The sequence below is a fragment of the Petaurus breviceps genome, unplaced genomic scaffold (assembly GCF_028583685.1).
Source record: "Petaurus breviceps papuanus isolate PSGF00001 unplaced genomic scaffold, PetGlider_PUasm1.0 188, whole genome shotgun sequence".
Classification (NCBI taxonomy): Eukaryota; Metazoa; Chordata; class Mammalia; order Diprotodontia; family Petauridae; genus Petaurus; species Petaurus breviceps.
The window spans coordinates 36,832,412-36,857,718 of record NW_027185804.1 but is presented as its reverse complement, the minus strand read 5'-3'; the positions used below and the strand labels follow the sequence as shown (position 1 = coordinate 36,857,718).

The following is a 25,307-nucleotide window of genomic DNA, read 5'->3' as shown; positions in this document are numbered from 1 at the left end:
TATATAGGAGACTGAGAAGATTAGAAATGTGAGTCACAGAGAACAGAAAGTTTCACTCTAGACAAAATTGTTGATTTACCTGGAAGATTATCAGATATGGATTGTGCCATTCAGAGATAACTTTGATACTGAAGTATTAGTCTTGTGGACTGTATGTCTGGGGCCAGAATACTCCATCTCTGTGATATCTGGTATAGTGACCCTCAAATATTTCTGTCAAAGGGAAATCCTCTTTCCATACCTAAGAAATAAGAAAAAAATAGATTTATCTGATGCTCTCTGGGTTGGTGACTAAAATAAAGATGTGTACTATAGGTCATAATTGAAGCAGGAAGAGGAGGGGTGAGTTTCTGATATTTGAAAGCTATTAACCCTAGAAGAGGGAAAATGAGTTTTTAAGGTGAGTTGAATAGTTTGAGAGGGGAGGGAGGGAAGGAGAGAGAGAGAGAGAACTTTCAGTTCTTTCTAGTCTCGAGAACATTCTCTCTTAGGTCATCCCCAGTCCCAGCTATCTCCATTAATAATGAGGTGTTTAACTGGACAAAGTCCTGTAGAAAAAGATCCTCTTTTCCTCCAGCAAAGATTGTTGGGTTATTCTACATCTGATCTTCTAACTCATCAAAAAAAAAGAATTGAGATGCCTTAGAGAAGCAGGTAACTGACGTTTTGTCCTTGAGATGAATGAGATCTTTGTCCTTGAATCCGCAAATAAAAGTTTGAGGATTTAAGTAAACATTTAAATTTCAGTTCTTAGTACATTGTGGTTTTTTCATGTTTAAATTCTTAGGGATGGTATTAGCTCATCACAAGCTGTTTTCATTTCTTCCTTCTCTAATGTTAAAGCTTTAACAGATAGATGAGGTTCAAATTAAAGGCCTCGTGTGCCACTTTCTCAGCATTTTGAATTCCCTGCCTCCTTTCATAGGCCCTAAAAGGTAATGCTAGAATTTACTTGCTTTCTTGTTTTGTCAAGAATTTTCTGCCCCTGCTGCTTGGTTTCTTGGGCTGACTTTCTTTCTCTCTTGTGTTTGTACCACCAGCACAGGGCCTGGCACATGACAAGCACTTAAATGCTTTTTCTCTCATTCATTAGTCTAGAGAGCTCTTAGCACACAGTGAGTAGGTTCTGAGTAAAGCAGCTCTGAAGTAATTTCGGGTAAGCCTTGTTACTGCTTATTTGTTTGCATGATAGTTGAGGTGAGACTTTGAATGATGGGAATCTGTCCCCAGGAACTGTTGGGAGGTAGCTCTTTTAAAAGCACTTAGTTCTGTTCCCCCCTACTTCCAAAGCTGGTTTCTGCTTCTTTCTTTTCCATCCTCTGAGTTGAGAGATTCCAAAATGGCTCCTGAACACAGAATTCTGAATGACTTGTGGTGGGTAGAAACAATTGCATCTTGGTTCTTTTTCTCTTGAGAAGCTCAGGATTCTCTGGTTTCTCACTGCGGATGGCATGGAATTAGGCTCCTGGGGGAATTAAGAAAGTTGTAAGAAGCCTTTCTTATAAATTGATCTTCTTGGTCAATAGATCTGTTCATTCTCTCTACCTGTTGTACAAAGGCAACTTAGATCCCAAAGTGCCTAATGCAGCATATATATTATTCTATGGTTATGAACTTTCAAAAACATCTAGAGGTTGTCAACCCTCCCTGCTAGAAAATTTCATCTGATTATTGTCCAGGTAGATAAATCCCTCAGTGACAGAGACATTTCTGAGCCACAGTCAAATCTACCACCAAGTTTTTCTTGGACTCCTTTGGCCAAGTTCATGTTTTCCACAAGGATTTTCCTATAGACTAAATCCAAGCTGTGAGATAGTGTGAGGGCTACAAGTGCCTTTGCAGATGCTTTTCTCTTAATTTTCAAGTGACTGCATAGACACTTTTAGAATTTGAGATTTCTCATAGCCTCCTTCGATGCTGTCATTTAATATATTTTTCTTTCCCTTCCCCCTCACTCACTATAAGGTAACCCAGATCTACAACCCTAGAAGGTATGGTTGAGTGAGTGTGTATAGAGAAGAGAGACAGGTAGCAGGGAGGGTCACAGTTTGAAGAGCAGCACCAGGTCAGATGGAGAAGAACCCATGAGCAAGATAGTTATTTTCTGGGAAAGATCCTGAAGAAGGAGAGAAGAATTGGCTGTCATCTAGTTCACTGCCATTGTTCTTTAGTGCCCTTCCTCTCCTCAAGGGACAAAGAAGTCTTTCTGCCCTTTGACTCTCAGGCTACTTTGGATAGTCAGTAGCAAGAGTGCTGGGATTCTAAAGAGAAGCAAATATCTGAGGTTGGAAAGATAGTTGGAAAACCTCTGCAAGTGTGGCTGGCTCCTTGGGACATGCCAAGAAGAAATGGTCATCCTTTAGCTCTTTATTTGGCAGCTCTGGCAGCAGATGTGGTCTGTGACCTCTCTGAATAGAAGCGTGAGGGACCCCACTGGTCCATGGGAGAGCCATCACCCTAGAGGTCTTTGGAGGTAGCTTCTGCTGGGCAGGTGGCATGGAAGAGCCGTAGCTGTCCTTAGTGCTAGTTTGTATCTGTCCATCTCCCTTTCTCTCAGGTTATCTCCTGCTGCATACTACGCCCAGAGGATGATCCAATATCTTTCTCGAAGAGACAGTATTCGCCAGCGCTCCATGCGCTACCAACAGAATCGTCTCCGTTCTTCCACCTCCTCTTCTTCCTCAGACAACCAAGGCCCATCAGTAGAGGGAAACGACTTGGAGTTTGAGGACTTTGAGTAAGTACATACCTGGCCTGCTTTGTTCCCCACCCCCATCCTTTGCTGCAGTCTCTTCCAAGTCGCCACTATTCAGGCATGATGGCTCTTTCTTATTCTGGGGCTTTACTTCAGACCCCTCATTCATTTTGTAGGTGGGATGAGGGACAGTGTTGCTAGCCTACCTTCAGTACCTTTTTAATTGGCACAGTTAGATCACTCCTGTCCCTGGAAATTGGAGTGCAGCTGGTGTGAAGAGCTAACTGATTGGGCAAAGATCAGATTGGAAGAAAGATATCTGGAGTTAGAGACAGGATTTCCATCTTCCATCCTACATGTGTCCATTGACTTTGGAAAGGTTTCTGATTAGCTAACTTGGCATTGCTTGGACACATCTTTCTTCCCAGCTTGACTGAGATAGAGAGAAAAGAAAGGGTCACTGCCTTTCTCCAGGAGGAGGATCTTGTGCCCTGGTAGCCTTCATCAGATTCCCCCTTGAAGGCCCTGTTTATCTTGCCTAGACTTTCTCCAACTCCTGCCCTCAAGAAAGCTTTGGAAGGTTGGCCAGGCGTCTTAGGGAATTTAATCATGGAGATCTCCCTCTTCCTTTGCCAGAGTGGCTGTGCCAGAAGGCCACACTCTCCTGTTTTCTAGTCTTTATCTTGCTGCTCTTGACCTTTCCATCCATTCATCATGTGATCCCTTCCTTCCTGGAAGTCAGCTTTCCTGGCTGCTTCTAATTTGGACATTTGGCCTTTGTTTTCATTACTCTTATTTAGGTAGTCTCAAAGCACTATCCAGAATGAGAAAGAAGGCAGAATATCTGAGCTATTTTCGTCTTTTTGTCTCTTAGGATCTGCTGTTTGGAAAACGATAGGAGGAAAGGATGGTCCCAGAAAAGCAATCCTCTTCTTTCCTCCCATTCGTCTTTTCTTTCCATCCTTTTCATGTGTTGATCTAGTAAATTGGGAATGGAGTACCATCCTTTGCTTTGTTCCTTCTTTCCTGTCCTCATAGGAATTGGGGCAGATTGTAGGGGTTCAGGAATACCCTTCTCACCCCTTGGGAGCCATCTGAGAACTTAACTCTCTGATATAGAGCAGAAACTCCTTTGCTGGGGAGGATGAAGGGATCAAGACAGTCTTTATGAAATTTTTTCCTATGGAATTTCGTGTTCCACTAATTGTACACTTGGGAGCAAAAGCATCTCTCCCCTTTCATTGTGACCCTGTTTGTATAAGACATAAATGAGGGTGGGAAGTGTAGGAATGACAGTGGCATTCCTGAAGCAGCTGGGGTGGGGTGGGCAGAAGTCTGTTAGGCGGCTCTTTGTGGGGAGCTAAAAGAATCAGAGCCCGGAAGGAGCCAGGCTTCCCTCCCATCCATCCTTGGGGACATTTGACAGTGGCACTCTTGGCAGAGAGGGGCAGCCAACTCTTTCCATTCCCCAGCCAGGCGAGTACCAGGCAAGTGTGTTCCCCTGTTGATAGTATTTTTCAAGTAGTGAAGTCCATTCACAGAAGCAGCTCTATCAGACCTGCCGAGCTTGCCTCAAGTTGGTGCCTATGACAAGCTTGTGTGTGTCTTTTCTTCTCTGCTCCTGAGGAAGTTGGAATTAATGCTGGGGATTAGCAGGCCCTCCTCCCCTGCTGCCTTGGGTTGTTGAGTTACCTTCTGCTGATGGTGAAAAGGCAGAGCCCGTGCCTTTGAGCTGTACCTTGCCTCGTGACTTGTCCTTCACAATAGAGTTCTGTATTTAACTTAAAATATTCTTCCCCCCACCCCCTCCGCTCCTGTTGCCACCTCCTCCCTTTGCCCTTCCTTCCCCACCATTTCCCTTTGCCAGACAGCTTCCTCCCCTTGCTCCTTACAACCCACCTCTGCTCTGTCTTCTTTCTTGTTCAGCACAACCAGAGTGCAGCTCTCATACTGATCTCTTGTATTTTTTTTTTTGAGGCCTTCTTTTTGTTTCTTCTTGGTTAGTAGGAAGAAGCTAGTTTGCCTGATGCCCGTCCTGAATCTCTCCCCGTGAGGGCTTGCTTTCCCTGTTGGGCTGACAAGGGCTATAATCTTGTTTTTAATAGATCCTTTGTATTAGTCAGTGTGCAGCACACCACAAGTCCAGATCTACTAAGGAAGGATGCTGGCTGGTTGAGACTGGTTTCACTATGCACAGCTCTTCTCCTTGTTTAGACCAGTGAACACTGAGTATTACCCCCTGCTGTCGGCTGCTCTTCTCTGGAAGTCTTTTAGAGGCTCCCCAGTTGGAAGCGTAATGGGGAATGTGCGGAAGGAGGCTGAGAGGCTTCTAAAACTGTGGCACAGCATGGCATATGTGTCAGAACAGTGCCCCATAGCTTTTTTCTTTTCCCATGATCCTCTTGGGGGCTGCCTGTCATAGTATAGTTTCACACCCCTGACTCTATTTCCCCTAATTTTTTAAAACTGCCTCTCTCCATTGCTCCATCTCACTAATTCTTGGGTCATTCTTTTACCCCTTTCCTCCCCGCTCCTCCTCACTTTGATCTCACCTGATAAACTATGTCTCCTGACTCCTCTTGCCTTCAAAATGAGAAAAGTGGTACAAGTTAATGAGTTCTTGTGAAAAAAAACCAACAAGATTTTAATGTTTGGGTCCAATAGTGTCCAAAACCTTTTAGAGTCTCTAGCAAGAAACACAGTTAAGGTCCATAAATCTACTGTGGAAGCAGACCCTTGGGTAGAGAGGCTAACTTTGGAAGCTGGACAGCGGCATGTCTTCCTGGACTCCAGATGGATGACCATGTCTATATGCAAAAGTAGTTTCTTGCCCAGAATTCCTGCCATCCATCTCTCTTGTCTCATCCACAGTGAGAAGGAGAAAGATTGCAGATTTCTTGTTGGTCACAGCCCAAGAACTTGACGTCTTGACTCAGGCAGGTTTTTGATCTGCTGCAGGAGATCTCCTCTGTGGCCCTTTAGCTGTGGCCTCATAAGGCTTTCTGGAGAAGTGGGAAGATTGTGGGGCGTTGTGACTGGTGCCGTTATCCCTCTTCTCTTAAGCCCAGGGCACTTCCAAGAATGTAGGGGGGCAAAAAACTCTAGGCCTCATTGCCCTTTTATTCATTGCTATCATCCCTTTGAGTGGAGGAGAGCTCCAAGGCACAGGTCACATGTAACTTTTTTCTTGCTTGCATTTCTCTTGATAGTGGCAGCCCCAAAACTAAAGACAAAGCCCAAATCACCCTTCCACCATATTTCCCTCCTCTGCTGCTGGCAGAGAAAGCATCTTTGCTCTCCCCTTCAGGAGGTAGCCTAGATTGATGGTGATCACTATTATGGTGATGGTGAGAATGGTGGTGTTGCTAACTGACATTCAGACAGCACTTTAAGGTTTGTAAAGCACTTCATATAATTATTTTCTGATTTGATCCACAAAGTAGCCATTAGAGGTACGCGGTATTATCATCCCAACACATACACAATTGTAAGTTAGATTGAACTTTTGGAAACAGTTACCAGCAATGACAAAAACACCAGCAGTAATAATAGAGCTAATAGTATTCGCAAAGCACTTTACAAATAGTGTTTCATTTTGTCATCACAACAACCCTGGGAAGTTGGTGTAATTATTATTCTCATTTTATAGATGAGAAAACTGTGGTTGAGAGAGGTCAAGTGACTTCTTCAAGGTCACACAGCCAGTAAATGTCTGAAGTAGGATTGGAACTAGAGTCTTCCTGCCTTCAGGCCCAGCACTCTGTCCACTAGGCTCCCTAACTGCTGCTCCTGAGTACAGGGTAGCAGAAGTGCTAGCTTGATTAACATGACTGATGTGGGATCTGGTCTTTGTACTTTTGCTTGGAGACGATATATACCCGTGAGAGAGATGCTCTCTCTTCAGCTGAGAGATGAATCTTCTTAGTCCATTATAATATCTTAACTTTTTTCCCCCCAATCCCACCATTTGTATTTGCTTTTCTCCTACCCAGAAATCCTGTATGTGTGTTGTTGGTGGTGTTACAGGGTATTCCCAAGGAAGGAAGGAAACAAGCATTTATTAAGCTCTTACTTGTGTGCCATGTACTGTATTGAATACTGAGGATAGAGATGTAAGCCTTGCCTGCTGAGAGGTTGCATTCTCATTCGGGAAGCCAACCCAAAGTAAAGGTGGGTATGCTTCTGAAGTCTAGAAGCCAGGAACAGGGCTGGGGGGAGGGGTGGGGGGCGGGGCTGGGCAGGAGAAGATCAGGGCCCTGCCACAGAGCAGGCTCCTGGAGGGACTCACCAGTGGGAGAAACTGTAGGCCTTAAGAGAAATATTTCTGAATGAGAAGCTAGGTGATAGAGTGGAGAGATCCCTGGACCTGGAGTCAGGAAGAACTGAATTCAAATCCAATCTCAGATACTTAATAGCTGTGTCATCCAGAGCAAGTGATTTAACTTCTGCCTGCCTCAGTCTCCTCTTCTGTAAAATTAAGATAACAGCACCTGCCTCTCAGGTTTGTTGTGATGATAAAATGAAATATTTGTAAAGATGGTAGGGTGTGGCTTGCCTCCCTATGCTGTTCTCTTGAATTTCCAAAGCTAAGAATATCCTACCTACTTGATGATGTGGGCAGGAGTGGCTGCTCTGATGCTAAGTAAATGGCTGGCCGGTAAGGAAGGGGACAGAGAGTTGCCCCATCTGAGTTTCTGGGCAGAATATTGTCTAATTACTTTTAGATACAAACTGCTTTAAACAGTCAGGATTCCCTCTCATCCTTTAGTGTCCAACCCGGGGGCTCTTGAGAGCCTCAAGCATGGGTGAGGCTTTGAGGAAAGGTCGTGTTTTCAGTGTTGTGGCTGTACCAGGCTGACTTGGAGTTAGGCAGCCTGGCAGCCACATGTATCCAGTGATTGTGGTGTTCCAAGTAGGAGGGACAAAAACAACCTGCCATCCCCCTTTTTTGACCATTAGTCTTAACTATAAAGGCTTTTCTCAAGAGCATTATCTTCTGTGGATGTTCCACCCCTTGCAGCTTCTTGTTCATTTTCTCTCTGACTTGTTTTTTCTAAGCTTTCGGCCCTTTGGAGCTGATCTCTAGGAGATTAACATTTAGCTTTCCAGCCTTATTAGTAAGGAAGGAAAGGGGGAGGGGGGAGCCTGACAAGCCACTTTCTTTTATCCCTCAGTCCTTTCCTGCAGTTAATGGTGAACTAATGAAGTTTACAAGGAGAATGAGTGGCTTCTCCAGTGGTGTTATCAGCGTGGGATTGTTTGCAGATTCTTTGTTGGTCCATTAGCCCAGGGGTTAAAATGATGTGGCAGAGGGGCCTGGAGTCAAATCCTGCCTCAGCACTTGGCAGCTTTGTGACCCTGAGGAAATCACTGAACCTCTCTTGGTCTCAGTTTCTTCATCTGTAAAATGGGGATCCTAACAGCACCTACCTCCTGGGGTTCTTGTGAGGAACAATGAGATAATACATGTGGGTGCTAAATAAACTCGTGCTTTAACAAAGGTACGCCTTGTGTCTTGAAAGTGGCTGAGGAGTAGCTGGTGTGTCGAGTCCTAGCCTTTCATTAGGGATTTCCTACTAGTTGTTGGGCAACTTTAGAAAAGCACCTTCCCCTTGTGGACTGAGTCCATAAGAACATTGTTCTTTAAGGAAAGAGGGGATGGGATGAGGGGATTGGGAATGGATAAAATAGAAGGAAAGAAGGCCTAGATCTCCTCCCTCCCCCCTTCAGATAGTAATCACTTAAAGAGAATTTATTTTTTAATAGGAAGAGCATAATAAGAGCTTAAACTGTTGCATAATGTATGCTGATTAAATGAAAAAAGTATGGAAAGTGAGGGGCCCAACGTGTAAATGGTAGTTTTCATTTTCTTTACCTAATGTGACTGATCTCCGGAGACAAAGAATTTCTTCTGTTCTAGGAGAGCCTCCCCTAGTTAAGGCTCCTAAGGAAAAGGAAGCCTTATGGCAGGTTGCTCCTTCCAGGTCTTTGTGCCATTTAGTTTGGGACAGTGAGATGTGCTGGCCACATTAGCCAGGACTCCTAACCCAGGATGGGGGAGGTGGGCTGGACAGAGTGTAGCTATACAAGGAGGAGGTCTTTTTATTTCTGAATTTCCTTATTAAGACTGGATTAATTTTCCACATTTTCAGCCATGTGCAGTCAGAAGGATAATGTTGGTGTTGGTGGTGGTGGTTTTTTTTTTTTTTTTTTTTTTTTTGTTCCCTTTAACTCCCTTTTTTTTTTTTTTTTTTAAAAAGGTTCGGCCAAGAGCTGTTTGTCAGCCAGAAACAGTGAGCACCTGACTGTCTGGTCAGGACACAGGCAGCAGGCTGAGCCAGAGGTTTATTTCTCATTCCTTTATATTACAGCCTCTCTCGGAGGCAATTACTCCCAAGCCCTGAGCAGGAGAGCTGCTGCTGTGTTTTCTCTTGTTTTGGAGATGAATGTTCTTGGACTCAGCACTTGTCTTGAGTTCTTGATTGTTTGAAGGGCGATTTTTGTCTCATAAAGGCTTTTTTATTGTTGCCCTCCTACCCTTCCCCAGTGTCCCTCTGAGAGGTAATCAGAACTGTGCACAGCTCGACACCCAGGAAAGCCATTAATAACCCAGCCAACTCCTCTCCTGCTGGCTTATAGCAGCCTTGCCTCGTCAATTGATGAGGATTTCTCTGGTGTTTCCCTGAAGAAGTTTCTCTTGAGAAAGGATCACAGTAAGGTTTCTGAGGTGGGGGAGCAGGTCCAAAGAGGCTCCTCTCACTGTGACCTTTACCTGTCAATTGGAAGGACCCCTCCAGGCTATTTGGTCTGCTCCACATCTAGCCCCAACGCTTCAATCTTCCCTGTTTCCCTCTAGCAAACAGTCTTTCCAGGCATTTCCTGATTAGGAAGTCCCTTCCTGGCATTCAGCCTGTCTTACTTTCTTCCTCTCCTTCCCCAGAGCTCTGGTATGTGTTGTCGAGAGACTCATTGAATGTGCAGTTTCCCAGCACGTCCATGTTCCAGCCCTGCTGTCCTTTTTACCTTTTATTGCAAGTCATGTCTTTCCCCTTACCTATGACATACAACTTCCCTTTCTACATATGTCATGATCAGTCATTATCTTTACTGCCCACCTGCAGGCTCTCCCTCAGCTTCAGCACTTGGTTCGGCATGAATTTATGCAGAGATTAGCAGGATATAAACTCTCTGAGGGCAGGCCCCGGTTCACTTTTGTTCTTGTGTTCCCAGCAATTTAGCATACTGCTGAGTAGATAGAGGGTGCATTATCGGTGCTCTATTGTTTGCTTCTTTTCTGCCCTGAGATGTCTGTACTCTAATATTTAAGGCCCAGAGAGTTTCCTTCTCTCTGTTCTGAACTCTCTTCTGACCTGTCCCTTTAGGCTTTTGATCTTCATTCTGATCTCCCTTTATATTGTCTTGCTAGGAATCAGGAAGACCTGAGTTCAAATTCAACCTCAGACACTGACTAGTTGTGTGATCCTGATCAAGTCACTTATCTTCTGCCTGCTCTGGTTTCCTCATCTATAAAATGGGGCCAATGATAGCATCTGCCTCTCAGAGTTGTGAGGGCCCAATAAGAAGCTTGGGAAGCACTTTGCCAACCTCAGAGCACTGTATGGGTGCTCTTACTGTTGTTGGTACTTGGAGAGCCCATCAGCTCATATGAGTTCACCCATCATCTCTGTAGACCTAGTCCTAGCTGCTCTCTTGAGTCCCACTTTCAAATCTCCAGCTACCTTTTAAAAATGTTGGACTGGGTGAGCTCTTTGTATCAGAAACCCAACCTCATTTCTTCCCCTTCAGATCCCATCTTCTGGACTTCCCTGTCACTGTTGAGGCTGCCATCATCCCTCCAGTCATCTAGACTTGATCCTGCTGTGTTGCCCTCAAGGCCTCCCTCTTGCTCCACAGATCCAATCAGGTGTCAAAGCTTGTTGCTTCCACCTTCCCAAGCTCTCTTGTTCTCTTTGATCACATGGCTTCCACTCTGGTGCCCGGCTCCTGGCACCTCCGACCAGTGTGCCAGGCCTTGTGATCCTGCCGTGCAGCCTCCACTCCACTGCTCACTGGGGGAGGGGGTAGGATTTCAGGTAGGATTATGTCGCCTTTCCTACTTCAGAAGCTCCATTCTCTCCCCAGAATCAAATGGAAAGTGCTCTCCTTGACATGGAAAGCCCTGCACTCCCTGGCCCCAGTGCAATCTCTCATGTCCTCCAGCTGTTCTTGAATTCCACCTCACCCCTCTTACTTGCCATTCCTCTTGCATCTATAGGCACTCTGTCTCCTTCCTCCAGCGGCTCTTCCTGTCCCACCTCCCCCTATTACCTCCCATTTACACAGTAGACATCTTCTCTTATCGGTGGGGTTTATTTGACATCTGCCCAGTTAGACCTATTGCTTCTTGGGGCTTCTGTGTTCTCCTTTGTCTTTATTCTAAATGCTTATTAACATAGTACTTGATGCCTAGTAAACAATAAATGCTTGCAGACTGACCTGGATTCTGACTTCATAACTCGCTCTGGCCATACCTGCCAGTGACCTTTTCTTAGTCCTTCTTCTTCCTTCTGAGTACCCTCCTGCTTGGGTTTTTGTCCACTTTTGCCCCCTTTTCATGTCTCTAGGCTCTAGCCTTGGGTCCCCTTCTCTGTACATTCACTCACTTGGCAGCCTCCTTAGCTGTCCAGGGTTTCATTATCACACATGTGCCTCATCTGAATATCCAGCCCCAGAGTGTCTCCAGAGCCCTGGTCACATTGATCACCACTGCCTGTTGGACATTTTAAACCAGATGTATCTCACCTTGAACATGTCCAGAAGAGAGCTCATGATTTCCTACCCACTCCTCTTCTAAAATTCCCTATTTCTCTCAATGGCACCACTATTCTTCACCTCTCCCTCACCCCACACATCCAGTTAAGTGCCAAGTTGTGTTGCTTCGACCTAATGTTACTTTGGCCAGTCCCCTTCTCTCCTTCCTGGAGCTTCACCTTTGCTCAGGCCTTCATCACAGCTTGCCTAGATTCTTACAATAGTTTCTTCATTGTTTCCTTGCCTCAGGTCTCTCATATCTTCAGCTTGTCTTCCAGACAGCTGCCAAAGCCATTTTCCTAAAGCACGGGCTTGACTGTGCCCTCCCCAACTCAGTCACTTCAGTGGTTGTTATCCCTAGGAGTGAGATCAGCTGCTTTCTTTGCCATCTAATGCCCTTGACAACTTGGTGCCCCTACTTTCCCAGCCTTCCTACATTTCATTCTCCTTCACCCAGTCTGTGGTACTGTCACACTGGGCTACGTCTTTTATCTCTGGGCCTCTCTTGCATCTAGAAGTTCAGCTCAGAGGCACATGCAGCCTTTCCTGATCCCCCCCAATGGCTAGTCTTCTCTACCTTCTACCTTTTTGAATTGAGTTCTCTATGTACCTCTTGTCTCTCCAGAGAGAATAGAAACCCCCAAAATGGTCAGGGCCTGTTTTGTCTTCTGTCCCTAGTACAAAACAAGTGATTAATAAATGCTTATTGGGGGCAGCTAGGTGGCACAGTGAATGGAGCACTGACCCTGGAGTCAGGAGGACCTGAGTTCAAATCTGGCCTCAGACACTTGACACACTTATACTAGCCGTATGACCTTGGGCAAGTCATTTAACCCCAATTGCCCTGCCTTCCTCCCTTCCAGAAAAATAAATAAATCAATGCTTATTGATTAAAGGATTGGCTCCCTTTGTCAGGATTGTATTTAGGGTCCTTCTTGAACAATCAATGTTTGAGTTTTTTTTAATTCATTTTTCTAAGAATGACTTCATTTACTCTTCCCACCTGTTTTACACCACATAGATTTAGAGCTGGATGATTCCTAAAGAGTCATTGAGTACCAGCCCTTCATTCTGCAGGAAAACTGAGGCCCAGTGAAGTCACACAGGGAGAGGCAGTGCAGGAATTTTAGCTCAGGCCCTCTAACTCTAGACTCTTCCCTCTATACTCATCAGTGTCTGTTTGCTGCAGTATCTGTTTGCTGTGTGTCACAGTTTTCTGATCACTCTGTTTAGTTCGGGGATTAAGAGTTCTTATCACTTCTCAATGTGAAATCTTCTGTTCATTTCATTAAAATGCCATTTATCTTCTACCTCCTCATTATTAATAAAAACATTAAATAAACCTAGGGAGATGCATTGATATTTTGGGCAGCTACCAGTCAGCTCCATCTACTGTATCCATCATTGTTTTCTTATCACTCTTTGCTTATAGATCTTGGCTTAGCCTTCAGGCTGTGATTTTTCATGTTCCCAAGCCAATTGGTATCATTTAGCATTATCTTCTTTTTATGCAGAAGCATTCCCCAGGAATTCCAAAGTACTGAAGAGCCACAGTCTGCTGGTAGTGTTTATTTTCTGTAGGAGGGAGAAACCAAGTCAAAAAGACGTTGATATTTTCTTAGATTTGTATATATAAGCATCAATACAGCTAGGATGTTACCTTCAAGTAATCTGACTTTTCTGCTCTCGACTGTGCCAACCATCTTTAAATATCTTGTAGGATTTATGATGTATTAAAAAAAATGGCCATAAGAGCAAGAAATGATGGTTATTTGGCCACTGTTTTTTTGTCCTTGCTAGGAATAAATAGAGAATAATGACAATCTTTTTTTAACACCAGAGAGCAAAAGGTTGTGATCATCTCCTCAGAGTTTGAATATATATCTTATTTGGAGACATAGAGACATAGAAAATTCTTCCCTTGACTGATTTGTGAAAGGAATCACAGAGCCATTTGCCCGAGCTCTCTCTCCTTCACCCAGAAATCTGAGATTCTGGTTGCAGGGTCGAACTGTTTTCTCATGGTTTTTAACCCAACCATCAGAATGGTGTCTTTAGTGCAAGGACTGCTGTCAGGCTGTGAACTGACTTCTCTGGCAGGTCCCCTGAATTATGCTAGCAGAACTATTTACTCATTAGTAAGTTTGAGACTTAAAGGAAGGCAGATTAAAATTTTTACTCTGGGCCAGAAGGAAATTGTCCAGCAAATTTTGTTAATAGGTTTTGAAATATAATTATGAGAAAACAGACCCGTCTCAAGGAGCAACTGGATAAGTCGATTGGCTTGGCAGTGGTTCTCTGTAGTTGTTTGAGGTATCTTTCACTTCCCCTGTGGCCTGCCCCTTCCGTCCTGGTCCCTCCTTCTACTTTCTGTCTGCAGGGCTGCAAGGTCCGAGGGAAAGAGCAGCACTGTGTTTTTGGGAAGCAAAGATGAAGTACTAACAGCCAGACTGGTTAATGGATAGGCTTCCCATTTCCTGCTGTTGATCTGTAAGGGCTACATTGTACCCATGAACAAGAACCAAGATGGGCTTTTTCTTTTAGGCTTTGAGATCTCCCCTGGGGATCCTCAAAATCTAAGAGGAGCTTTAAATTTTGGCTACAGGCCAGCTCCAGCAGAATCTTACTGGTTGAACCCAGAGGAAGGAATTCAGAAACTGGGGTGGTCCACCTTGCCTCAGAAAGGCTCACTTATTCTGTAAAGCTGGTTAGGCCCTAATTAATTCTTCAGTCTAGCTAGACCTCTTTACTTTTGGCTTTTCATTGGAAGAAAACACAAAGCCATCTTTGGTATCTTGGCCCTTCTCACTTGTGGCTACCAGTCAGTGATTCAAGGGCAAGATGGCATGTGCACCTCCCCCCACACACACTTAGGGCATCCCTCTAGCATGCTACAGTGGGAGAAAACAGGATTTGGTAGTTCCCAGCCACAAACCCAACACTTCTTATCATGATGCTTGATAAGGGAGGACAAAAAGTAGCCGGTGATCCTCAAAGAACATTAGCCATTGTCTTCTTTTTCCCTTCAGTCCAAGTGACCTGAGTTAGCATTGCATTTTCTAGCAGTCTTAAGGTCCCCCATTGGTCGCCTCCAGTTTTACTCTCTATAAGAATTGCCCTTTTCATTCTCATATCTATTCCAGGGACTAAAATGAATCCCAAGAGGGAGTCAGATTTTAAGTGGAATTGATGAGGTAATTTTTCTCCTCTTCAGGAGCCCCTGACACTGAAGTCATTTTGCCTGATTTAATCCAGGAAAAGAAATCTGTCTGTCCTGTGGCAGTTCTCTGGAGACACCATACTTGACTCCAAATTGAGACTTGACAAAATTCCAGGATTATCGGCCATAGAAAGCCTCTCCTCCTCTTGCTCCTCTGTCTTGTTCTGAGATGTGTTTAATGATTATTCTAATGATTTAATAAAGGTGCTTGGTAAGGCGCTTAGAAGTCTTGTAGGCACACTGCTCTGGAAAGTCCAAATATGTCTGGGGTTCATGAGGTTTGTAGAGAGGTCATGAGCAGAGAGTAATCATGGAATCTTCTCCTACCCAGAGGGGCTTGTGTCAGGTCCTTGCTCTTTGGCCTGGAAGGTGATTTGACTCAAGTGATTCCCTTAATTTGTTGGTTTTTTTCCTCTCTTTCAGGGACAATGGAGACAGATCTCGGCACCGAGCACCACGTAATGCAAGGATGTCTGCTCCTTCACTTGGACGCTTTGTCCCCAGGTAAGAGTTGTGTAGGCAGCCAAAGAGAAATGTTAAAGTTAATTTCTTTTTTTTTTTTTAAGCAATTGGGGTTAAGTAACTTGCTCAAGGTTACACAGCCAGTTATTTTTGGGTGTGGTGCTAAGTGTCTGAGCCTGAATTCGATCCCAGGGGATCCCGACTCTGGGGCCGGTGCTCTTACTTGCTGTGCTACCTGCCTTCCCCTAAAGTTAATTTCTGACCCCTGGACTAGTAGTGTTTGGAATTATTTAGCCCTGTATCCAAGTGGCAGAGGAGGTAGAAGAAGAGCCCACAGGTGGGATGCCACACACCTAGATTCTCACCCCAGCTTTTTCATACACTTTATATGTGTCCTTGAGCCAGTCACTTCTTTCTGAGTCTGTTTCCATATCCATCCCTAGAGAGCTTGGAAGGGGTGATCCCTAAGATGTCTTCTAGTTCAGGTATTCAGGGACTCACTGGGATCCTTCCTCCCTTGGTGAACTGCAGGCTACCATCTTGGAAATTGACAGTAGACTTACAGGATGTTTTAATTGAAGGTAATTTAGAGAGGGGAAACAATAAGGGAGAAGCTTTATTCAACTAGGAAAAGCAGAGAAAAAAACTGAGATATGATAGAAGATAAATTAGATAATGTATGAAAAGTACTTTGTAAATGTTAAAATGTCAAATCATTGTGAATTGCTGTCATTCTTATCATGATCATCATCAGCTTGAGAAGTTCTTGGGGCCCTGTCCAATTCCAGCATGGCATTAGGTCCCTAGAGCCTCAGACCTTTGGGCCTAGTAGGTGAGCCCATGAAGATCCCACTTGTTTTGTAATGAGTAGTCCATGGTCGATTTTTTATGTGATGACTTTTCTCTGCAGGCGTTTCTTGCTGCCGGAGTACTTGCCTTATGCTGGAATTTTCCATGAACGAGGACAGCCTGGGTTGGCCACTCATTCCTCTGTTAATAGAGTTCTGGCAGGTAAGAAAGTGATTCCTTCATGACTTGGGAAGCAAACCTAGCTTCCTGCTTCTGCACCTGTGTTGGCTGCCCGTAGGTGATATTAAAGCTTCTTAGCTCTTTGTCATGGTGTTTACCTGAAAATGCTCTGCGAGGATTTCCTAACTCCTAATAGACTTCGAGGAGACTACTAAATAACAAAATCTAGTGGTTGACTCATTTAGAAGTCTGCTTCCTGTCTACCTTTCCATACCACTCCCCCCATCCCACCCCCTTTAAATTTAAACCAATTGTTTCATAATGTAGAGATGATGGGCTCAGCAGTGGTCCTAATCGAATGATAAGGTGTCTTGTTCATGTTATGGTTGGTGAGACACTCACGAGGCAGATCCTGTGATTCAATTAGGAGCTTAACGCACACCTCTCCAACCCTCTGGCGCTGCCAGCATATGCGGCTTCCAAATGCCTTGGAATCTTCCGAGGCAGGGGGAGGGAAGAGGGACAAGAGCTCCAGGGTGCTGGCTTAGCTTACTTCACATGGCACAAAATGGATCGAGTATTCTTAAGGAAGGCCTTGGGAATCTGAGTAGCTTACTGACCTGTCTCCTCTAGTCAGATGGGTAGAGTCTGTGCACCGAGAGCAATGGCACTGCGGGATCTCTCCAGTGGAACAGGCACTGGGATTTGCTCTTCGTCATTAGGTTGTTTCGAGAGAGCCTGGGGATCCGTACACTCAGCAGAGAAAGTGAGAAGGTCGGAGATCCTGCCAAGGAACAGCATTGGCTCTCTTCCATTCTCACCTGGGAGGCCTCAGTGTCCTCTCATCTCCCAAGGTTCCATTTCTCTTTTCTTCTGCTGGATAGACCATGCCATGTTGGGGCACATGCCATAGCCTCTGGTTTCCCCAGTTGGTGGTTGGGAACAGAGCCTAAGCTGCTGAGTCCCTCCTGGCCAGTTAGTCCTATATGGTTTGGTGGATGGCACGTGGAACTCCTTGCTGGAAGATAGTCACTTGCTGCCAGGCAACCCAGCAGAGCTCCCCTCCACCCTGCTTTGTTCCAGACATCTGCCTTCACCACCCCACACAGCACCTCCTGCTCCTCCACTCTGGGCAAATCTATATTTCCTTGGCATTTAGCTTTTCGGAGCAGCTGCTTGTTGGTTTTCTCCCCTCCTCGCCTCCAGTGACTCCTTTCCCCCATTTCCTGATCTCCTCCTCCACCCCCAGGGGTCTGACAGAAATTAGCCCCATTTTCGTATTTGAACACTGCTGTGTAGTGTTCAGGATGTAGGGACGAGGCTCCCCTTACAGATGGCTCCAGCTGGTTAGCCCAGGCAGGCTTCCTTCATGAGAGCAGGCAAGGTGGCCCCAGGGACAGGAGGTCTGGTCGCCAGGATTTGAAGGCACTTGACATTGGCAGAGATATACTGGTTATCTCCATTTTCTATAGCCTCCGCTATGTAGAGATTATCTACTGAGCTTTTCTGTCCTGTAATTAACCTACCAACTTCCACATCAGCATGGGCCCTTTCTCACCTTCTCATTTCCTTTCAAATGACCACTTCTGACGTTTAAAAAATGGCACAGATTACATAGAACTTCCCATGACTGCTTGTCCTCTCTCAGGATAGGACTCTACATGGCATTTTCCCTGTGGCCTGTATCTTTTTTCTACTTTATATAGTACTTAACAGAGACTCCCCAAACTCCCCCTGCCCTCCTTTGCAGCTGAGTGAATTCCCAGACCTGCTGAGGGTTTCCTAGAGACTTTTGGTCATCCCAGACTTTACCTGAATTTTTCTTTCTGGCATGCCAGTATTTGGCTTGTCAGGAAGCTGCTGTAACAGTGACTTTCAGTGGAAGAGAAATTGGCCTGTGACCCTACTCCTCCAGGTTGGGCTTTTGAGCATGCCTCTGTAGGCTGCTTCTTTGTCCAGGGCTCTGTGCAGAGGGCCAGTGTGTGCTCCTGCAGCTCCTGTCGTGCCAAGTAGGCATCCAGGGGCCTCCAGCCTTGGGATGAACAGCCAAGGATGAGTGGGCAGAGCTCTAGAGGAAATCTGGATCTATTCCCTTCTCTTCTCATGAGGTTCAAATTGAGATGGGAAGCAGGGCCACCAGAGAAGCAGCTGAGTATCATCTTTTTCATGCTGCCTCTTGCCCTTTCTTCCAGCGTGTACTTTTATGCACTATCCAGACCATGGTCTGCCTGCCTTCAGTTCTAGCCCATTGGCTTACAGAAACCGAAAAATTGGAACTAGAAGATTAGATCTTAGAGATCAACTAGGCAAACCCCTCATTTTGTAGATAGGAAACTGCCGCCCACAGTGATCCCAGGGTTTAGGTGGAGGGGCTTGTTAGCTTCTCACAGGTGCTTAGTGGGCATTGCCCAATAAATGCTGCTTACCTGCCTGCCTGCCTGGTTAGTTCATTCTTCTGACTGGTCCAGTTTGCTCTTCACTAGACCACTAGAATCCACACTTAAAGTGTAAGCATAGTGAGAGTTGTGGTTTCGCTAGCATGAGAGAAGCGTGTGCCAGGCTAGTGCCAGGAGGCCATCAGGAATGTGGGTCCAAGGAAGAAGAGCCTTTGAAGCCAGGAGGGAGGATCTGTCAGAGGGGCTTGTTTGGCCTGAGTCTGGGCCTCATTGAGTAGCATAAGAAACTCAGCATTTGGCAGCCTGGCTCATTAATGGGAAAACAGAGAACAGAGGATTTTTCTTCTGAGGGTTATGTGGACTATTATTTATTTGCTCTACATTATCTTTATGACTTTTATCCTAATGAGCATCTGCCCCAGCAGATGGGGGCCTGATGCTTTTTAATTTTTTCCTTTGATTAAAATTGATAGGGGGAGTATTGGGACTTGCAAGCTCCCAGATCTGGGTCACTGGGGTCTTCTTGAGTGTCTTGGTTCAAAAGTGGCTGTGGGGGTTGAGGCGGCTCGGTGGAGCAATGAGTAGAGCACCGGCCCTGGAGTCAGGAGGACTCGAGTTCAAATACAGCCTCAGACACTTAACACTCACTAGGCATGTGACTTTGTGCAAGTCACTTAACCCCAATTGCACAGCCTTCCCCCTCAAAAAAAAAAGTGGCTGTGGGGCCTATATCAAATTGTATGCCATCTTGGGGAGGGGGGAGTGGAGAAGGGAGGGAGGTGGAAAAAATTTAAAACTTATGGAAGTGAATGTTGAAAACAAATAAATAAATAAATTTGTTGGAAAAAAAAAAGTGGCTCTGGGCTCAGGCAGCATCTTGGTTACTGGCTGGTGTGAATAAAGCAAATCTGTCCTTTTTGCAGTGGGCTTTTTCCCCCTTCCTTCCCTTCTCCACTTTTAAAAATTCAATTTTTAGCTAGTGCGGGAGAGTTAGTTGCAATAATACCATTGCCAGAGTGTCTTGGGGTCTTGACTTGGTGGATAGGAGGGTCTGCCAACAGGAAAACATTTTCAGTCTTTGGAAGGTTCTTCATCTTGCCATCTGGGGTTGTATTTAGTGAGCTAGATGGATGTCTGTTACCTTATTTGCGTCATAATCAGTACCTAAGGTTGCCTATCCTCTATTAGATGCGTTTAAATGTGAAATCTATGATAAAAAAGCAAGGTTTCAGCTCTTGTGTCAGATATGGGAGATACCTCCTGAAGTACATCTAGAACCCTAGGAACGTTTGTCCTTCAGGTTCTTGATCCATGGGCCAGACAAGTGGAGCACAAATGACATGTTCCAACTTGATGTCAATTAAAATGACTGTTTATAAAACTTGGATAAATGGACAATTAGTGGTAGTGACACTAGCTGGTGCTGCTTTAATAATTAACCTAATTACCTTTCCCTTCTGCTCCAGTGACAAAAGTGAAGGAGATAAGGGGCTGGACTGGTTGCCCCAGAAACCAGCAAGTAGATACAGCCTCTCTCCTGAGGACCCCAGCCTTCCCTGGCCTTCCAGCTCCCAGCCCCTTACTTGGTTTCTGTCACTAGAAGCTTAGTTATTGGTTCTCTCTGCTCTCTAGCCCTCACTCCACTTGTTCTTGGCCTCTAGATGATCATAAGAGTCTTAAGAAAGGAGTTTGAGGCCTAGGCTTTTATTTCTAAGCTATGATGCTCTGGTTTTCCCTAGGTTTCCTATAGAAAATATTGGATCCCCCAAATCTTCCTGTAAACTGTTTTCTTCTTTCCCTTATTATAGGTGGCCGTCTCTCAGGGAATTTCTTCTTGGTCCTTTGAAAAGTGCTGGTTCCAACTGCTCCCTGTTTGTTGATGGAGTTGGCTGGGTTCCTTTGCTAATTTATGTTCTTTGTTAGTCAGTAAGCAAGTATTTCATGGGAGCACAAAATCCTAGAACTGAGGGCTAGAAGGTACCCTCCCTTTCCCTTTAAAGATGAGGAAGGGAGGCCCAAGGATGGAGATCTTCACCAGGTAGAAGTCATTGCCCACAATTGGATCCAGGCCAGTCCCTGAGTCCATTGGCCTTCCATTATGCCACACTACTTCCTGAGCGCTCCGCCGTGCTGTGGGAGATACCAAGAGCTGGAGACACCCCTCGAAGAGCGCACTGTAGCTAGGGAGCCACATGTTAACTGGGAGTCAGCTCAGTGAAAGGTGGGGCCACTGGGTCTCAAGTGGCTGGGAAGGGCTCCTCGGGCTCTGGGGACTTGTACCCAGGTGACTTGTACATGTCCCTTTACCTTCTCTGCATCCCCCAGGCTCCTGTGAACACAGGAACCATTTCTTCTTCACCTTTGGGACTCCCTCTAAGCTTAGCTTAGTGTCATGCTTTGCACCACTGTTGGCTTAGTTGCCAAACCTAAAAGAGCATATAGCATTTATCCAAGTGAAGGGAGAGAGGGAAGGCCGTGTGTGTACTGGGTGTGGGGGCAAGGTGGGGAGGGAGAAAGTAGGCACGCCTGCTGGGTAGCAGAATAGGTGGGGGGTGCTGGCCAGAAAGGTTGGCTAGAGCTCACTCCAGAACACCCAGAAAAATGGGATAAGGTCAGGAGACCTGGATGCCAGTCTTGCCTTTCATTTCCTAGCCATATTGTATAGCTTCATCTTTAGGAGCCTCAGTTTCTTTATCTGGGAAGAGGAAAAATAAGAATAACTGGGAATAAGAATCAGTCATTTCATCACTTTGCTCACAGTGGTGTTGGGTGAAAAGCACTTTGTAAAGAAACCTGTGTGCCCTGTGTTTAAATGTGAACTGCTTCTCTTTTACCTGATCACTGGAGAAGCAGAAACAGAAAGGTCATTGTGACTTCTCCTGTCATGGCCTAACCCCTGAGGATTCAGGGCTTCATTTGGAGCTTCAGGCCACTGCAGAAGTAGATTCTAGGCTCAGCACCCAGTAGACCGAGGGTGCCTAGCTCCCTCCCCCTCTCCCAGGAATTCTTCACATTCTCTGGCTTGGGAGGGGCAAGGCTAGTGATGAGGACAGGGCTGTGCTTGATCCCTTGTTCACTACTATGCTTTTTGGTGGTGACAGGGACCTCTCTTTTCCCCAGCCAGATTTCTTGCTGTTGTCTTCTGCTTTCTGGTCCCAGTAGGTTGGTGCCCATTAAATGATGGATTGTGGACCTTGGAACACACTTGTCCTGCAAATTAAGCTCTTAACAAAGGGAGGAGAAACAAAGCCTTTATTAAGCACTTGCTGTATGCCAGGCATTGTGCTGAGAGCTTTACAGATAGCATCTCATTTGATTGAGGTAGGTGCTGTTATCCCCCACTTTACAGATGAGTTAACTGAGGTAGAGAGGTGAAGTGACCCAGCCAGCTGGATTGGAACTCATCTTTCAGTGCTTGAGGCAGTGTGGCGCCACCTAGCTGTGACTGGAGAAGACAGAGGTGGGGAGCAGGTCTTGGTATATTGAGGTACATCAAAAAAGGTTGGACCTCGTGGCTTTTATGCGGGAATGTAGAATTCTAGTTGGCCCTGCCTGAGTCTCACACCCAGAAGATTCACCAAGAGTCTTTCCCTCCCCCTGGTTCAAGACTTGAATAAAGAAGTAGAGCCTGGGCCTGGGAAGGCTTCCAGTGAGTATGGGTCCCTTCCAGGTATGTAACTGCTTCTTCCTACCTCCCACTGAGAACTGTTCCATGTTTTGAGAGTCCATATTGAGGAGATCTGACTGCTTTGAAGTATTTATTATATGCTGAAAACTCTCCATTCTGCTCTTACCTTCTCTAATAACATGTGACTGATGGATCTGCTAGGGTATTTTGCATCTCTGTTCATGAGAGACCTAATGATGACAGAGGATATGTAGAAAGAGAGGCCCAAATGTGAAGCCACATATTGTGTTTCCCAATATGGAGGCAGCTTTTTAAGTAAAGGCCCATGGTGGACCTTGAAGAGATATCCATGTGCTTCTGAATCATTTTCTACCTGGATGACCAGTCAGATTGCTAAAAGCAAATTCTTTATTTTCACATAATACTCTCATTAGTTTTTCTTTCTGTCTCCTTTTCTTATTTCTCCAAGATGCTTGATTTATTCTAAACTGACTGGAAATGCCATGGAAGCTGGCAGACAGCACCTCTCACCCTTCCTACCAAAGTAGAACCAAGCTTTCTGGTGTTAATTTCCTTCCTTTAACACCTGCTGTTATTCCTCTAGGCCAGTTCTGCCCAGGGTCCCCGTGCCACTCAGCTGGAATCTTGGGGAGGCAATGGGGATCTTGTGGGAGAAGGGGGCGCCTTGCAGATAATTCACTGGGGGGGTCACTGGGGTGACAGCAGTGACAAAGAGCAGATCATTTGGCTTTGATGTAAGGATGCAGCTCTTCAGCACTTATGCCACGAATCAATTTCAAACCCAAGAGATTCACTAAGAGTCTCCTCCTGTGATTCACATATACCTTCCCCCAAATAAATAAAGGAGTGAACAGACACATCAGGACCTCAGTATGGGAAGAGCCGGAACTTTTTTTTTAAAAATATAATCTTATGCCTGGGAGATGGAAAAATATCCTCCAAAACTGGGGAATTAATCTGGTCCTAAGTAGAGAGACGGGTTGTACATAACATCTTTTCTCCACCTTCCTTTCTCAACTCCACTTTCTTCTGATACGAGACAAGACCCAAGTTTCCTGAGGGCAGGGATTGTCCTTTTTGTCTTTTCTATCCCAAGTACTGATTACAGAACTTCCTAGGTTGGGGAGTGGGGGTGGGGGTGGTCCTGAACCTGGGGTTTTATCCAACCAGAATAGTGCCTGGTGTGTAAGGCACAGTCTTAGTTCTCTGAGGCGATGAGGTTCAGTGACTTTGTCTGGGCTCCCCCAGATCTCCCTGCCTCCAAGGCTGGTTCACTGTCCTTTCACTTAGCACATAACAGGCACTCAAGAAACAGTAGAGTGGAAATCTGGTTGAGTTGGGGCATTGAGACCCTCAGAGAAGAGCCTGCATCCATTTTCCTGACTAGAATTGGCTCAGCCCAGACTGAGCAGGATGCATTTTCCCTGGCATCTACCATCTTGCAAACAGCTGGTTCTCCTAGTACTTGCTGATTAGCCATTTGCCCAACAGCAGGATTTCACCACAGATCCTGTTGTGATGGTTTCAGTTGGATTTACAAAAATAAACAAAAGGAACAGGTCTGGATTAGCCCCAGCTTCTTTCTCCAGATGACCGCTACAGAAAGGCTGGGTGCAGCCTGTCCACACCAAACAGTAGTCAGGATGAGGACGAGCCTGGAGGCCAAGGCAGCCCTGCTTCGACGCTGCCCGTCCTGACAGGGTGGTGGGAAGTGGAAAAGACAGCAGGGGCTCGTGTGTGGTTCTGGCCAAGGTTAATATTTGAATATGATTACAGAGTGTTCTGTGTTGCTGTGATCTGGGCGTCTACCTCCTTTGTACTGACTGAGGTGTACTGGCCAGAACAGATCATGGGCAGCTCCTTGTGAAGAGAAGAAAAGAGAAGCGAATAGTTGGGAGCTGGTGCCAGGGAGCTGTTCCCAGGCACCTGCCCTGGGTAGCCTCTGGACCGAGGCTAGAAGCTTTTGTTCTGCTTCTTAGACCTCCTCCTGGGGAGAGAGCTGGGGATTCTGAGGCACGAGAGATGCCCCTCCTCTCCCTTGGAAAGAAGGCCTGGTGGAAGGATGATACTCCTAAACAAAGAGCCCTGAAAAGGTAATTACACTGTTGCCACCCAGTTGGGAAGGAGACTAGGGCGGTGATTACATTTCCAAACCGATCTGGGCGGGGTAATTGCACTGTGCTGCTCTTATCAGCCCAGGGAAGGCAGGCCTCTGGTCTCCATCTTCTCTTGTTTTCCAGATAGGAACAGAGTATCACTCAATTAAGAGTCAAGGCCCCAGCATACAGAGAGTAGCCCTTGGAGCCAAGGACACAAACCTGCCAGTCACTTTCCTTTCACTGATGTTTTCCAGACTAAAAGGCCTTAAATGTTTCAGGGGAGCCTATTAGAGGAATTTCATTTGACTGGTAGTAGAGTGAGCCTCTTTCCCAGTACTGCTTGGTATTTGGGGGCAACTTGGACAATCGGCTACTGACAGCATGAGCCTGAGGTTTGCTGGAAGCTCATCTCCACCATTGAGAAGGTTCTGGATTACAGTTTCTCCTCTAGTTCAGCCTTCTCACATCATAGGTACTTAGAAATGTTGAGTTTTTGGTCAGGCAGAGTGATAGCATGGAAAGACTACCAGGAGAGAGTCCACAGTTTCCCGGTTTTGTACAGGGACAGGCCTTCATTCACTCCTTAGGGTTTTGGTTTCCTCCTCTGTAAAATGAGGATCGCTCCTTTAACCATGCAAAATAACTTTTGTTTTATGTGGCCATCACAGTGGCATCTCTTAGGATACTGAGAATGCCCTTGATTGGATGACAGCAATGCCCTCTAGAGCCAGCCAGAAGCAGAACTATTTATGGGTTTAGTTTGTGCACCACAGGGTCCCAGTAAATAGACTTAAAAGTACTGAGATTGAACTGGAACAGTTTGGCAGACTGCCTGTAGTTGATTTGAGGGGAGCACTGGGGAGTGATGCAGGCCTGGTGATAAAGTGTAAGGAGGTGAGAGGAACATTTCCCCTCATCAGATTGCCTTCCAAATGCCCCTTTCCTGTCTCCCTTATTTCCCCACTACTTTTCTCTTTATTTTCCAAATAGAGGAAAATGTGTGCTA

The 25,307-nt window shown here is 45.7% G+C and overlaps 1 protein-coding gene across 9 annotated transcripts in view; it reads left to right on the top strand.

The window, feature by feature from the left end:
• The window catches only part of AMBRA1 (autophagy and beclin 1 regulator 1), a 187,212-nt gene that overhangs the window by 68,392 nt on the left and 93,513 nt on the right, over window positions 1-25,307 (top strand). For 7 of the 9 annotated variants that reach the window (XM_069091532.1, XM_069091531.1, XM_069091529.1 and 4 more), the window contains 3 exons: window positions 2,558-2,737; window positions 15,150-15,230; window positions 16,099-16,199. In XM_069091532.1, the coding sequence (XP_068947633.1) occupies window positions 2,558-2,737; window positions 15,150-15,230; window positions 16,099-16,199 (362 nt within the window). The remainder of the gene's footprint in view (window positions 1-2,557; window positions 2,738-15,149; window positions 15,231-16,098; window positions 16,200-25,307) is intronic. The other 2 variants (XM_069091534.1, XM_069091530.1) reach the window with 1 other exon arrangement.